The sequence below is a fragment of the Pipistrellus kuhlii genome, unplaced genomic scaffold (genome assembly GCF_014108245.1).
Source record: "Pipistrellus kuhlii isolate mPipKuh1 unplaced genomic scaffold, mPipKuh1.p scaffold_m20_p_63, whole genome shotgun sequence".
Lineage (NCBI taxonomy): Eukaryota > Metazoa > Chordata > Mammalia > Chiroptera > Vespertilionidae > Pipistrellus > Pipistrellus kuhlii.
This window is the reverse complement of record NW_023425566.1, coordinates 604,695-618,495: the sequence shown is the minus strand read 5'-3', so window position 1 is coordinate 618,495 and position 13,801 is coordinate 604,695. Positions and strand designations below refer to the sequence as shown.

The window sequence follows — 13,801 nt, the reverse complement described above, 5'->3', positions numbered from 1 at the left end:
CCATCCTCAGAGCCATCCCCAGAGCCATCCTCAGAGCCATCCCCAGAGCCATTCCCAGAGCCATCCTCAGAGCCATCCCCAGTGCCATCCTCAGAGCCATCCTCAGAGCCATCCTCAGAGCCATCCTCAGTGCCATCCCCAGAGCCATCCTCAGAGCCATTCCCAGAGCCATCCTCAGAGCCATCCTCAGAGCCATCCTCAGAGCCATCCTCAGTGCCATCCCCAGAGCCATCCTCAGAGCCATCCTCAGAGCCATCCCCAGAGCCATCCCAGAACCATCCCCAGAGCCATTCCCAGAGCCATCCTCAGAGCCATCCCCAGTGCCATCCTCAGAGCCATCCTCAGAGCCATCCTCAGTGCCATCCCCAGAGCCATCCTCAGAGCCATCCTCAGAGCCATCTTCAGAGCCATCCTCAGTGCCATCCCCAGAGCCATCCTCAGTGCCATCCCCAGAGCCATCCTCAGTGCCATTCCCAGAGCCATCCTCAGAGCCATCCTCAGAGCCATCCCCAGAGCCATCTCAGAGCCATCCCCAGAGCCATCCCAGAGCCATCCTCAGAGCCATCCTCAGTGCCATTCCCAGAGCCATCCTCAGAGCCATCCTCAGAGCCATCCTCAGTGCCATTCCTAGAGCCATCCTCAGAGCCATCCTCAGAGCCATCCCCAGAGCCATCCTCAGTGCCATTCCCAGAGCCATCCTCAGAGCCATCCCAGAGCCATCCTCAGAGCCATCCCAGAGCCATCCCAGAGCCATCCTCAGTGCCATCCTCAGAGCCATCCTCAGTGCCATTCCTAGATTCATCCCCAGAGCCATCCCAGAGCCATCCTCAGAGCCATCCTCAGTGCCATCCTCAGAGCCATCCTCAGTGCCATTCCCAGAGCCATCCTCAGAGCCATCCTCAGAGCCATCCTCAGTGCCATCCCCAGTGCCATCCTCAGAGCCATCCTCAGTGTCATCCCCAGAGCCATTCCCAGAGCCATCCTCAGAGCCATCCTCAGTGTCATTCCCAGAGCCATCCCCAGAGCCATCCTCAGTGCCATCCTCAGTGCCATTCCCAGAGCCATCCCCAGTGCCATCCCCAGAGCCATCCTCAGTGCCATTCCCAGAGCCATCCTCAGTGTCATTCCCAGAGCCATCCCCAGAGCCATCCTCAGTGCCATTCCCAGAGCCATCCTCAGTGTCATTCCCAGAGCCATCCCCAGAGCCATCCTCAGTGCCATTCCCAGAGCCATCCCCAGTGCCATCCCCAGAGCCATCCTCAGTGCCATTCCCAGAGCCATCTTCAGTGTCATCCCCAGAGCCATCCCCAGAGCCATCCCCAGAGCCATCCTCAGAGCCATCCCCAGAGCCATCCTCAGAGCCATCCTCAGAGCCATCCCCAGAGCCATCCTCAGAGCCATCCCCAGAGCCATTCCCAGAGCCATCCTCAGAGCCATCCCCAGTGCCATCCTCAGAGCCATCCTCAGAGCCATCCTCAGAGCCATCCTCAGTGCCATCCCCAGAGCCATCCTCAGAGCCATTCCCAGAGCCATCCTCAGAGCCATCCTCAGAGCCATCCTCAGAGCCATCCTCAGTGCCATCCCCAGAGCCATCCTCAGAGCCATCCTCAGAGCCATCCCCAGAGCCATCCCAGAACCATCCCCAGAGCCATTCCCAGAGCCATCCTCAGAGCCATCCCCAGTGCCATCCTCAGAGCCATCCTCAGAGCCATCCTCAGAGCCATCCTCAGTGCCATCCCCAGAGCCATCCTCAGAGCCATCCTCAGAGCCATCTTCAGAGCCATCCTCAGTGCCATCCCCAGAGCCATCCTCAGTGCCATCCCCAGAGCCATCCTCAGTGCCATTCCCAGAGCCATCCTCAGTGCCATCCCCAGTGCCATCCCAGAGCCATCCCCAGAGCCATCCCCAGAGCCATCTTCAGAGCCTTCCTCAGTGCCATCCCCAGAGCCATCAGAGCCATCCCCAGAGCCATCCCCAGAGCCATCTTCAGAGCCATCCTCAGTGCCATCCTCAGTGCCATCCCCAGTGCCATCCCAGAGCCATCCCCAGAGCCATCCCCAGAGCCATCTTCAGAGCCATCCTCAGAGCCATCCCCAGAGCCACCGACCATTCTGCTGAAACGTGAGCTCAGCGGCAAACTCTAGGACCCTCCGGGCCCTCTGCTGCCCTTCGCTCACATCAATTCCCCAAACCAGCCCGGGAGGGCCTCGCTGGCACAGTGGTGCGCACAGCACAGCAGGACTGAACACGCGGCCAGTTCCCCAGACGGAAGGTGCGAGCTGTTGGCGCTGAGGTGCGTGCACCCAGCTCAGGACTCCCCACACGGTGATTCCAGAGTCTGGCCATCTGTAATGCCACCCACCACAGTGCCTTGGCTCCATCCCCGCCAATTTCTCGTGTCGAGTTAATGCGGAACACACAGGCTCCTCCCATTCAGCGCGGGACCCTGAGAGCTCTCGGGAGCCCTGTGCCCCCGGGGCCCCGTGGGGACCCCACAGTCCTGGCCGCTGGCTGTTGGTTTTCACTTCTATTTGGCTGATTAAAACCAATAAACCAGCTGTAGAATAAGCCAGGAAGGTAGCAGGGACCTAGGGCTGCACCGCATTCTCATTCATTCCTTCACTCATTCCATCATCATTCAATCATTCACACAGTCCTTCCTTCCTTCCTTCCTTCCTTCCTTCCTTCCTTCCTTCCTTCCTTCCTTCCTTCCTTCCTTCCTTCCTTCCTTCCTTCAGCAACTGCCTGGGGAGCACCCTGCATCCCACCAAGTCTTGAAAACAGCCACTCGCCTGTGCCCGCCATGCAAGATGAGCAGAAGTGGAGATGCCAGGCTGGAGTCTGGCCACCTGGCGTGAACCCGGCTCTGTCACAGCTGGGCAGCCTGTGCGCCCCGGGCAAGCTAAGCCACAGTGTTTGGAAAGGGCAGATGATGCATAAAATCAGATGCGTCAACACTCAGTTAATAGGCGCCACAGTTATTGTCATCATCGCCACCGTTCTTGCTGCTCCAGCTTTCTCAGCCAACCACTAGGGACCCCGAGACTCTCCGGAAGAGATGCCCCACCTCCATGGAAGTGAGGGTTCCACTCTGCCTGGTTTTCCTGAGAGGCCCATGTGGGGACACCAGGTGCCCTGCAAAGGGGTAGTGTGGTCCCAGGTTTCCCCAGCCCCCACCCCTGGCCCTGCTGCCATTCCTGACCTGATGAGAAGCTGTGAACGTGAGGCGGGGAAGGGGACAGAGTACACCCTTCGTTCGGTGCTTCACTTGGCCCAGCCTCCCGCCAGGGCCTGCCTCCCAGCTGGCTGACATCTCCGCCGGCCCGGCGCCCCTGGCCCCTTTGGCACAGCTCGGTGGGAAGAGGGCCTTGGAGAGCCCTTGGCGGGAGCAGCGCCAGCGGTCCAGGGCAACCGCCCGGGGCATTGCCGCTGCTGTAATATTTGGCCACCGCTCGCCGCCAGGCTTCCCACAGCACCCCGCCATCTGGGCTGCGTCAAGGCCAGGCTTAGGGGAGAGATGACGGTTTCTGGCGGGATCGCTGCTCTGTAGCAGCTGAAGGCCCCGAGCTCTCGCCTCCAAGCAGCTCCTGGAACAGAATGAGCAGTCCCCCGGCCAGGCTTGGCTGGTCTCCACAGGAAGAGCACATCTGGGGGTCACTCAGGAGGGCCTGAGGCCCCCGCCCCACTGTTCACATCCACCCTCCCCTCGGAGGCCTCCGGTTCCACCCCAGCCCCACTCCACCACACATGCAGGGCCGGCCTGGGGCCACAGAGGTCAAGGCAGGTCCGTGCGTGTGGGGCCTCGAGGGGCAGGCACAGTTCTGCTCCACACGGCAGAGGTCCAGCGGGACCTGGGCTCCTCGGTGGAGGGGTGGCAGTCCCATGTGCCATTGTCCGGGAGGGCAGGGCCACGGCAGGAGCGTCTGAGCAGCGACTCGGCACAGTGACTGGGAATCTGGACAGTCCCCCTGCAGGAGGCTTGGATTCCATGGTGGTCACAACCAAGAGTTGAGTCCAGAGGCCAATTCTAAGCACCCCATATTATCTTGGGGCCTGGCGTAGTCTAAGGGACAGAGGTGGAGATTGAGGTGGGAGGGCAGCAGCGGCAGGTGGAGCACCTGAGCAGAGCTGGAACCCTAACCCTGGGTCTGTCTGCTTTGCAGCCCATAGCGCAGAGGCGGCTGGGAAAGCAGGGGGTGGCCACCTGCGCTGGGAGCCTCGCTGCCAGCAGCCCCTGACCAGCAGAGCTCCCGTCACTGCACTGCTGCCTCCACGCCTCGAGGGACCCTGGATCTCCACTGGGTAAGATCCGATCACCTTGACCTCAGGCCCTTGAGCTGGAAGACTCTCCTCTCCGAGCCTCGCTGGCCTATTGTCTAAGAGGCCTGCTTCCTGTGGCATAAAGCTTTACCCACCACCCCACCACCACCGCCAGCATGACCACCACCACCACCACGGAGTGAGCCAGCCACAAGCAGCACTGGACGAAATCCACCCACTGAACACATCAAACACTTACTATACAGACACTTATTGAGTGCCTGCTATGAACTAGGACAGAGGGGGACACGCTCTAAGCATGTGAGCACAGAAATAAGTATCACAGTCTCAAGATGGTGCTAAGCTCTGCAATGAAGGAAATAAAACAAGGATGTACTAGTGAGTGACCTGGGAGGGTTTTTGTGAGAGTGGTCAGGGAAGGCTTCTCGGAGGTGGTGACATTCCATTGAAAGCTGAAAGAAGAGGAGTCAGCCATCCAGAGAGCCAGGGGAAGAGACAGACAGAGGGCACAGCTGGTGCAAAGGTCCTGAGGCAGGAAGTGGTGGGTTAGAGAGGGCTCTGGTGTCCTGCTTGCCTGTCTAATTCTCTCTCTAACCTTACAGGCTGGCCTGCCACTTCAGGCACTGTTGCTCTCTGGGGCAATGGGCTTTGTGCTCTGCCCTCATTTATGGGGCCCTCCCTCTGGATGCGGGGATGAAGAGAGGGAGGCAGTGGCCTCCATTCCCAGCACACCACTTCCTCTCCCACCAGCCCCTTCCAGCCGGTCCCATTCCAGGAGCAGGGTCTGGATGAGCTCTCCGTGTCCTCCCTGCACCTTCTGAGGTCAGCGAGAAGCGAGCTGCCAAACATCTGCTATCGCTCTGGGTGGAGGGAGGACCTGGAGCTCAGCAAGGCCCCTTTGGATGCATTCCCAGGCTCTCCGCCAATCCACAGTCCGGGGGGACCCAGGCACCACTGGCAGGGGTCACTCTGAGGCACAACTGGGGCTCAGGAAGGGTAGGGACTGCTTGATGGCTGCTCTTGCCCCGGGGGCCAATTGCATCTGGAACAGTGCTTCTAGAACCTTCTTCGTAGAAAGCTCCCCCTGTAAGTCCCAGACAGTCTTAATGCAGAGACCGAGATGTCCAGTGTGACCTGCTGCTAGCCCTTAGGCAAACCGTCCCCTCCCTGGCCTTGTGAGGCCCGCGAGGAGAGGGCTGAGGCCACCCGGCGTGTGAGCATCCTTGTTGGTGTTTAACTCTCCCGGCACTTTCCTTACACTTTCCCTTTGCCCCGCCTGCCTTGTTGCCTTACCCAGGTTCCCTTATCCTTCGGCTGCGTGGAGGGACGCGGCCCAGTGAGCAGCCGCTCCTTGTCCTCTAATTATTTTTAAGGGAAGCGCAGTATCATCCCGGATATGGGGAGCAGAGCCACTGCCATAGTGGGAGGGAACTGTGAAAAGAAAGTCAATGAAAACCAAACGGCATAATTAAATTCTCACTAGGTCCGCTGCCCGCTGCGGCCGGCTCTCTCTGGGAGGAAGGGAGGCCGGTTAAAGACGCACCGGCCCCAGCAGCACCTCTGCTTAGCGCAGTCGGGCAGGCTGAGCAAGAAGGCCCATGGTGGGCGGCGGCCCCTGGTCCGAGGAACATTGGAAGGGGCACTGCCTGCTCTTCTCCCAGACTCATCCACCACATGCCCCGAGCCCTTGGTGGGAGGGTCCCAGCCCAGGTGTGACATGAGTCCCGGAGTCATTTAGCATTTCTTAGCACCCCAGCCCACCCAGTGCTCATCCTCACCACCAGCAGAATAGGGCCTGAGGACCTGGGGGCTAGGACCAGCCCAAACCAGTGTTTATAAATAAAGTTTTATTGGCACACAGCCATATCCCCACTTGCATAGGCTTCCGGCTGCTTTAGCTCTACAATTGTAACCTTGAGTAGTTGCCATAGAGACCACCCAGAAAAGCAATGATATGCATTATCTGAACTTTCAATGTCTGCTGACCTCGGCTAGGCCCACAGCCTGGCACAGGCATGGGTAAAACTTGGTAGGGAGGCCAGTCTTGCCGAGAGAGACAGGATCTGAGCGCCTACATCCATGCTCAGGAGGATCCTGGGTCCCGGGCTCTGGGCACTGCCTCTGGAACTCTTAGCACAGAGGTCCCCAAGTGGGACTCACTAAGATCACTCAGAGAAACTGAGGCTGTAGAGGCCCAACAGCCCTGAGGTGGGGTCTGCGATAGGTTTTTTTGTGGGGGACCCACCCAGAAAAGGGCTCAGTTACAGGTTCTCACTGCTCTGCCCATCCCGTCTCTCCCACCCGACAGCTGCGAGGTACGACCTGGGCCCGAGTTCCTCACCCGTTCCTACACCTTCTTCCCCAGCCGCCTCTTCCGGGCCTACCAGTTCTACTACCAGGACCCCCTGTGCCAGGAGCCTGCCCACTCCCTGGTCATCAAGGGCAAGATCCGCCTGCGCCGGGCCTCCTGGGTCACCCGTGGCGCCACTGAGGCCGACTACCACTTGCACAAGGTGGGAATCGTCTTCCACAGCCGCCACGCCCTGCTGGACATCACCAGGCGCCTCAACTGGACCCAGGCCAGCCGTGACTGTGCCCAGCAGCTGCCCCCTGCCCAGGCCTGGGTACCAGAGGCGCTGTATGAGCTGCTGAGCGCCCGGGCCGGGCGGGACTGCACGGCCGCCCTGGGCTTCACCATGCACGAGCTCAGCCTGGTCCGAATGCAGCGCCGCCTGCAGCCGCGGCCCCGGGCCAGGCCCCAGCTGGTGGAGGAGCTGTACCTGGGGGACATCCACACCAACTGGGCAGAGAGGTGGCACTACCGGCCCACCGGCTACCAGCGCCCGCTGCAGAGCGCCCTGGTGAGTGTCATCCTGGGAGGGCAAGCTCGGAGCCGCGGCCCAGTAGGCCCCACCTGATCTGCCCCTGCCCAGGGCCCTCGTGCTTCCCTGCCCTGGTCTGGGGGCCACGTGAAGTCCTTACTCTCCCTTCATTTCAGAGTAGAGATGAGTGTAAACAGTTCCCTGGATCCTTACTAATGTTAAAGTGAGGCAGGCAACTAAGTCAGAGGTTCTGGAAGCTGTGGGGGTTTGTTGTCTACATTCACAGTGAGAAGAAACATTAACTTTTAGCAATTAAAGCAGCGATTTTCAATCTCCTCATCTCACAGCACATAAATTAATTGCTAAAATTCTGCAGCATACCAAAAAAGGTATTTTTTGCTGCTCTGAGAAAAAAAATTGGTGCAATTTTGATTCATTGGCACCTAACAGCTATTGTGCTGGCTGTTGACAATTTAAGGGAAAACAGGTCAGTATCCCCGACTGAATAGTCAGGAATTGCATGTTTTAAAATGTCAACACACCAGGGTGCCTCGGCACACTGGTTGAAAACCACTGAGTTAGAGGTTAGTAAAAAGGAAGCCAAGGTTAGGCTCCAGGTTGAGAATGTCTGAACTTGGCACCCAAGGGACATCCTTCAAAAGTAGACGGAGGGAGGGATGGATGAGGTCAGGTGTCCCTGTCAAGTGCTCAAGGCAACTGTCACAACATTCAACAAGTATTAAGTGTCTACTGTGTACTAGACACTCAAGGAATGAAAACAGGTGGGGCAACTTCTCACCCCTGGGAGCACCCCAGGGGGTGCCTGGGGATGAGTCCACCCCTCTTCTCCCAAGGCAGGATTTGGGGAGCAAAGAAGAAAGCACCAGACATTCCTATCATCAGAAAACCAGCCTGCGTTCTTTCCTAACCTCAAAAGTATTCCCTTTTTGCCAGCTGATGTTCTAGACCAGTGGTCGGCAAACTGCGTCTCGCGAGCCACATGCGGCTCTTTGGCCCCTTGAGTGTGGCTCTTCCACAAAATACCACGGCCTGGGCGAGTCTTTTTTGAAGAAGTGGCGTTAGAAGAAGTCTAAGTTTAAAAAATGTGGCTCTCAAAAGAAATTTCAATCGTTGTACTGTTGATACTTGGCTCTGTGGGCTAATGAGTTTGCCGACCCCTGAGCTAGACGGTCTGGCATTACTCCTCCCTCAGAGAAGGCGCTGGCGGGGTCAGGACCTGAGCCCGCCACCTCATTAGGGAAACCCTGCACACAGAGGACGGACCCCTGGTGCCAAGAAGGACACTTTCGTGTCTTCCCAGGCTGGGCTCCGGACAGCCTCGGCCTCTGCTGCCTCACCAGCCCGCGTGGCCGGTGGCACCTGCGATGTGTCAGAGGCAGAGCACCAGGACGCTTGCCGAGGTGAGGAGTGGCAGATGCTCGGACAGGAGGTTAAAGGGCCCCTCTCCGGGGAAAAAGGAAGATGATTTCGAAGAAGGAGATGCTGCATATTCTGTATATCCCTAAGTAAGGATCAATCGTGACCTTGGGCTCTCTGGGGCCCAGGCCTTGTCCACGACCCAACCAGATGTTAAACATGAACATTTTTAGAAGTTAATTTCAAACCAATTTGATCCCCAAACTCATTGCCTGGATGTAGAATCCTAATCAATCATCCAGCTCTCAACCAAGAGCATCCAAGCCCGGTGTCCCCTCTGGGGTTAATTAGAGGCCCGATGTGCTGTGTGAGAAACAGCTTTATGTAACAGGCTTGAGCCTGGCTCCTGCATCCGCGCATTCTGCTGGCTGGAGGCTTGTTTGTGAACACAGGCCACCGGGCCTCGGCCCAACGACGCCCGGGAGACGGACAGGCAGGTCCTTCCTTCAGCCCCTTCGAGAGCACCAGAGAAGAACGTGCCTTTTCTCCCCTCCCCTTACAAGTGCGCAGGTTCTCCGCCGGGTTCTGCTCCCCACAAAAACGCCCCAAATTACAGCCAGCACCCCCAGTGTCCTGTCTGCAAAAGGCAGCTCCGTTCTGGGGAGAAGGCGGCCCTGGGTCACGTTGCTGTGATGCCTTATGTTCTGGGGACACACTCCAGCACGACAGCAGCCAGGACGCGGGGGAAAGGCCAAAGTTAGAGCGGCTCTCGCCAGCCGCCCCGCCATGCCCTCCCTCCGCCAGCTGCCCAGCACAGATTTGCTATCATTTACTAATATTTCAAAGCTCCTCCAAATACTCTGAGTCAAAACCCCCCAAATCAAAACCGCTTACTTTTCTACATTATGGAAATGAAGGCAAGTTTAGATTTGCTGTAGAAATAAATAATAAGCTTATAATGTGGTCATCCAAAAAAGAAGAAAAATATTTCCCATCATCCACTATTTCCTTTCTAAACCAGCACTCCCAGACACCACTTGTTTGGCATGAACGTCACCCAGGAGCAATCTGTGAGAACCTCTTGTTTTTGCAAGAAGATGACGACGACGGGAAGCTGGCTTCCCAGCTGGGTCCGAGGAAGCCTTTCCCGTGCCCACCCTGCAAACGCAGGTGCACGCTGGTCCCACGCCAGCCCTGCCGGCGAGGGCTGTGCCAAGCAGATTCACCTTTCAGAACGATGCTCGGGACCAAACTCTGGGCAGCAGCCATCGTTAAAAACAACAAGACTGACTACAATTCGTTTTAGCATCTGGTTGTTATTGGCGTGTTCCTGGGAAACCGTGAATAAGGCCAATGAGAGGGGAGATGCAGAGCCCAGGTTACAAAGAGCTGTGGCTGCACCTGACACCGTGGGGTGGCCGGTTGTCCCTGCTGTCAACGACACCCCAATGGACAGCTCCGTGCAATATCCCAGCCATCTCCTCAGCACGGGCTCCAAGCGATGGGCTCGGCAGACAGGGGCATTCCCACCCTTGGTGCCTGCTCCCCTCCCCAGGTGACCTTTCTGGAGACAGTCTCTCTTCTCCATCCGGGAATGGAGACCCAGACTCTGGGGAGGGCCTGAGGCTTTCTGCATGGGAAGAGGATGGGGTCTGACCGCCAGGTTCAATGCACCTCTGCCACACCCTTGGCGGGCCGCCTGGCCCACTGGGTTTCAGCTGCTGCTACCTAACATGCAACCATTGCAGGAGACATGCTTAGCCCAGGTCCTGGCCCTCGGGGACACCTAGAAGCACAAAAGGGCAGAGAGTCTCCTTGGCAAGGAAACTATAATAAACCTTCACGGCCGAATTTTAGGACCAAGCAGGCAGGGGCGGGAAAGAACAACTTCTGTCAAGTCCCAGGACAGAGGGCACCTCCATTCCATTTCTCATCCATCCATTCATCCATCCATTCCTTCATCACTCAGCAAATGTGTTCCTGCTATGGCCAGGAACTGTGCCAGGGCCTGGGGACAGAGCAGCCACAGACAGTCCTGGCTTCCTAGAGCTTACGGTCTAAGGAAGGGGAGGGCGGAGAGAAGGCAGAGGGGGAATGACAGGTCTCTGAGCACGGAAAGGCCCTGAGGATGCCCACATGGTGGTCAGGAAAGAATCCCTCAGGCCCCTCTTTGATCTGAGTCCCAGAGGACGAGGAGCCCAGCAAGCTATGCTCTGGGGGTCCCAGGTGGAAGGGACAGCAGGTGCAGCGGCCCAGAGGATCCAAGAAGAGTTGGAGGCTGAGAGTGGAGAATGATGGGTGACCGCTGGGTAGGCTCCATGGCACCCCATCCCAGAGTGCACCCCGACCCCGGCCGGGACAGTCACTGCCTTTTGTCTCTTTCAGCACCACGCTCACCCCTGCCCGGCCTGCAGCCTCATCGCCCGCTCCGACCAGCACCATCCTCCCGTGCTGCCTGCCCCAACGGCCCTGCCCCTGCACCTGGGCGGCCGGTGGGTCAGCCCCGGGTGCGAGGTGCGCCCCGCCGTGCTCTTCCTCACCAGGCTCTTCACCTTCCACGGGCACAACCGCTCCTGGGAGGGGTACTACCATCACTTCTCAGACCCCGCCTGCCGGCAGCCCACCTTCACGGTCTACGCAGCCGGCCGCTACACCAAGGGCACGCCGTCCGCCAAGGTCCCCGGTGGTACCGAGCTGGTGTTCCACGTCACAGAAGCTCGTGTGACCCCCATGGACCAGGTCACCATGGCCATGCTCAATGTCTCAGAGCCCAGCAGCTGCGGGGGCCCGGGGGCCTGGTCCCTGGGAACAGAACGGGATGTCACGGCCACCAATGGGTGCCTGCCTCTGGGCATCAGGCTCCCGCATGTGGAGTACGAGCTTTTCAAGGTGGAGCAAGACCCCCTCGGGCAGAGCCTGCTCTTCATCGGACAAAGGCCCACCGACGGTTCGAGTCCGGACACCCCCGAGAAGCGCCCCACGTCTTACCAGGCACCCCTGGTGCTCTGCCACGGGGCGGCCCGGGACTTCTCCAAGCCCCCCCAGCACAGGCCTCTGCTGCAGGAGCCCCTCAACAGTGGGGGGTGCTGGCCTCCAGTGGCCCCTCTCCCCTTTCTGCTCCTCATTCGTGGGCTGGCCTTCCTCCAGCGGCTATGAGATCGGGTCACCGGCTGACCCCTGGACTCCAGCCCAGCGCAGGCCCGCACCTATCTAAGAGGAAGGCCTCCTCCCCTCTTCTCCCTCACAGACAGGAGGGAGCCTGCCCCCGTCAGCTCAGCCTGCGCCTCGGGGGCTCAGCCCCTGCGTGCAGCAGCCCCTGCGGAGTGCACACTGCGGTGGGTTACTGACTGTGCCCATGAGCCTGGCCTCGCGGCCATGTCGATGGCTCTGAGTTTTGAACACTGGCTCCCACCCTCCGTGGGCAGTTGGAGGTCCTGCACCAGGGCCCCCCTTATTCCCTGTGTCCTTGGGATTCTGTGCAATGGGGGTGAGGGTCTGCAGGGGACGCTGCCCCACGTCTGCCTGTGCGAGCGAGTTTCCTTAAAGATCATTAATTCAAATTAAGCAATACACACTCAGGCCGTGATTACAGATGCCGCTCAGGCTCTCGGTTTCAGCTCTCTGGCAGAAGGCTGGTCTCTGTGGGGAAACTCAGCTTCCCCGAATCCCGACCGGGGGCGTCTGTGTGCACCTGCCCGCGCTCTGCCAGGCAGGCGGCCAGCGGGCAGCGCGTGGGGAGGCGCAGCCTCGGGCGCGGGCGGGCTGCAGCTGAGCCCGAGCGGTGGCCTTTGCCCCCACCACGCTGGGCTGGCTGCCGGGAACCGGTCTGCGGGGGAAAGCGGTGCTCCCAGCCTTGGGAAAGTAATTAATACTAATGATATCGGCATTACCACGCGCTCTGTAATTAGCCCTGCACAGGTGTTCTCTGCTTTCAAGATTCCCTGTGCCTCACGGACGAGGGAGAAAACCACTTCGAATGTGTCTCGGGGACCACCCAGGCCGCATGGCGACAGGGGGGAGCCGCTCCTGCGCCCCGTGCCCCGCTGGGAGCCGTGCCCGGGCGGGACAGGCTGTGCCTCCCCAGGCCCGCTGCGGGCCGGCCGCGCCCGTTCACTGTGAAATTAACTGGCGTCCTGACAAAGCGCCCCCTCCTTCCTCCGCCCGATTCCTATCTCTGGCTCTTGTCACGGATCTCGAACAACAATTGTCTGTGAGGCTAATGACGCTTTCAGAACAAAGCCCTTGTCCTCCATTAGATTGTGTGGGGTTCAATCAGCCTGCTGAAATTGCTCTAACTTATCTACCCATTCTTCTTAAAAAAAAAAAAAAAAAAAAAAGCCACACACCACCAAGTTCATATTGTCTGTGGGTCTCAGAGAGTGACGAGTGTTCCTGGCATATTTACGAAAGCACAAGAAGTAATTATTTGTGGTCTCAGACTGCATCGAGTGGTGGGGGGGAGCGGGGGGGTTCCTCATGGGGAGGAGGGTGGGTGGCGCTGATGTGTCCACGGCTGAGTGAGTCTTGTATCTAAGGCTTGAGGCAGCCATGCCACCATTTATCATCAAATTTGAATCTTTTAATAAAATTAAACAGTCTGAAAAATGTTCTCACCAGTTATTAAAATCAACCAAGGGGATGATGATCTGAGAGAAATGAAGTGTCTTTCAGAAAGAGAATGAGGTCCGCGCCGGCCATCGCAGGCTGGCCGCACCACGGCCAGCCCTGGCTAAAGCTCTGGAGCCACCAGGACCCTCTGAAGAAACCCCAGCTTCTTGCTCACCGCTGTCTGCACAGTCCCACCTGCCCCCCCACTCAGCTTGCACCCGGTCCCTTCTTCCTCTGAGCACAGCTAGCCGCTCCCCCCTCCGGGCCTCTGCACGTGTTATGGCCTCTGCCTACACCTCTTCCCCCAGGTCCTTAAGCTTGGCTCTCTTCACTCAAGCTGAGACCACATGTCCCTTCCTCAGGTGACACCCACCACCAGCATCCCCAAAGGGCAGCCTCCTTCCCTCCCTCGCCTTCTACCCGCCCTTCACCCGGTTGCCTTGGATTATGCTTACTGACGCGAATGGAAAAGGGAAAGACTGAGTCTGGCACAGCGACCTTTCCGAGCAGGTCCGGCTGCCTGGCACCCAGTGGGAGCTCAGACCGCCTGCCACCTGCGGGGAGCTCACTGCCGCCAGGCACAGCCTCCCTGGCGGGGCCCCACAGTGTGGGTGCGATGTGACTGCTTCCTGCCACTTGGGAGACAGGGGCTGGCCGAGGCCCCCAGCAGCTGGGCCTCCTCTGGCCTGGCATTGGGGCTCAAGTCCCTTGAC

General features: G+C 58.8%; 1 protein-coding gene across 2 annotated transcripts in view; it reads left to right on the top strand.

The window, feature by feature from the left end:
- APCDD1L (APC down-regulated 1 like) overlaps positions 1-13,085 on the top strand; it is a 46,819-nt gene extending 33,734 nt beyond the window's left edge. The window contains exons 2-4 of one of the 2 annotated variants that reach the window (XM_045575065.1): positions 4,164-4,302; positions 6,647-7,142; positions 10,866-13,085. In XM_045575065.1, the coding sequence (XP_045431021.1) occupies positions 4,164-4,302; positions 6,647-7,142; positions 10,866-11,636 (1,406 nt within the window). In that variant the 3' untranslated portion in view covers positions 11,637-13,085. Of the gene's footprint in view, positions 1-4,163; positions 4,303-6,589; positions 7,143-10,865 lie in introns of both variants that reach the window. The other variant, XM_036420196.2, reaches the window with a different exon arrangement.
- The last annotated feature ends 716 nt before the right edge of the window (positions 13,086-13,801 follow it).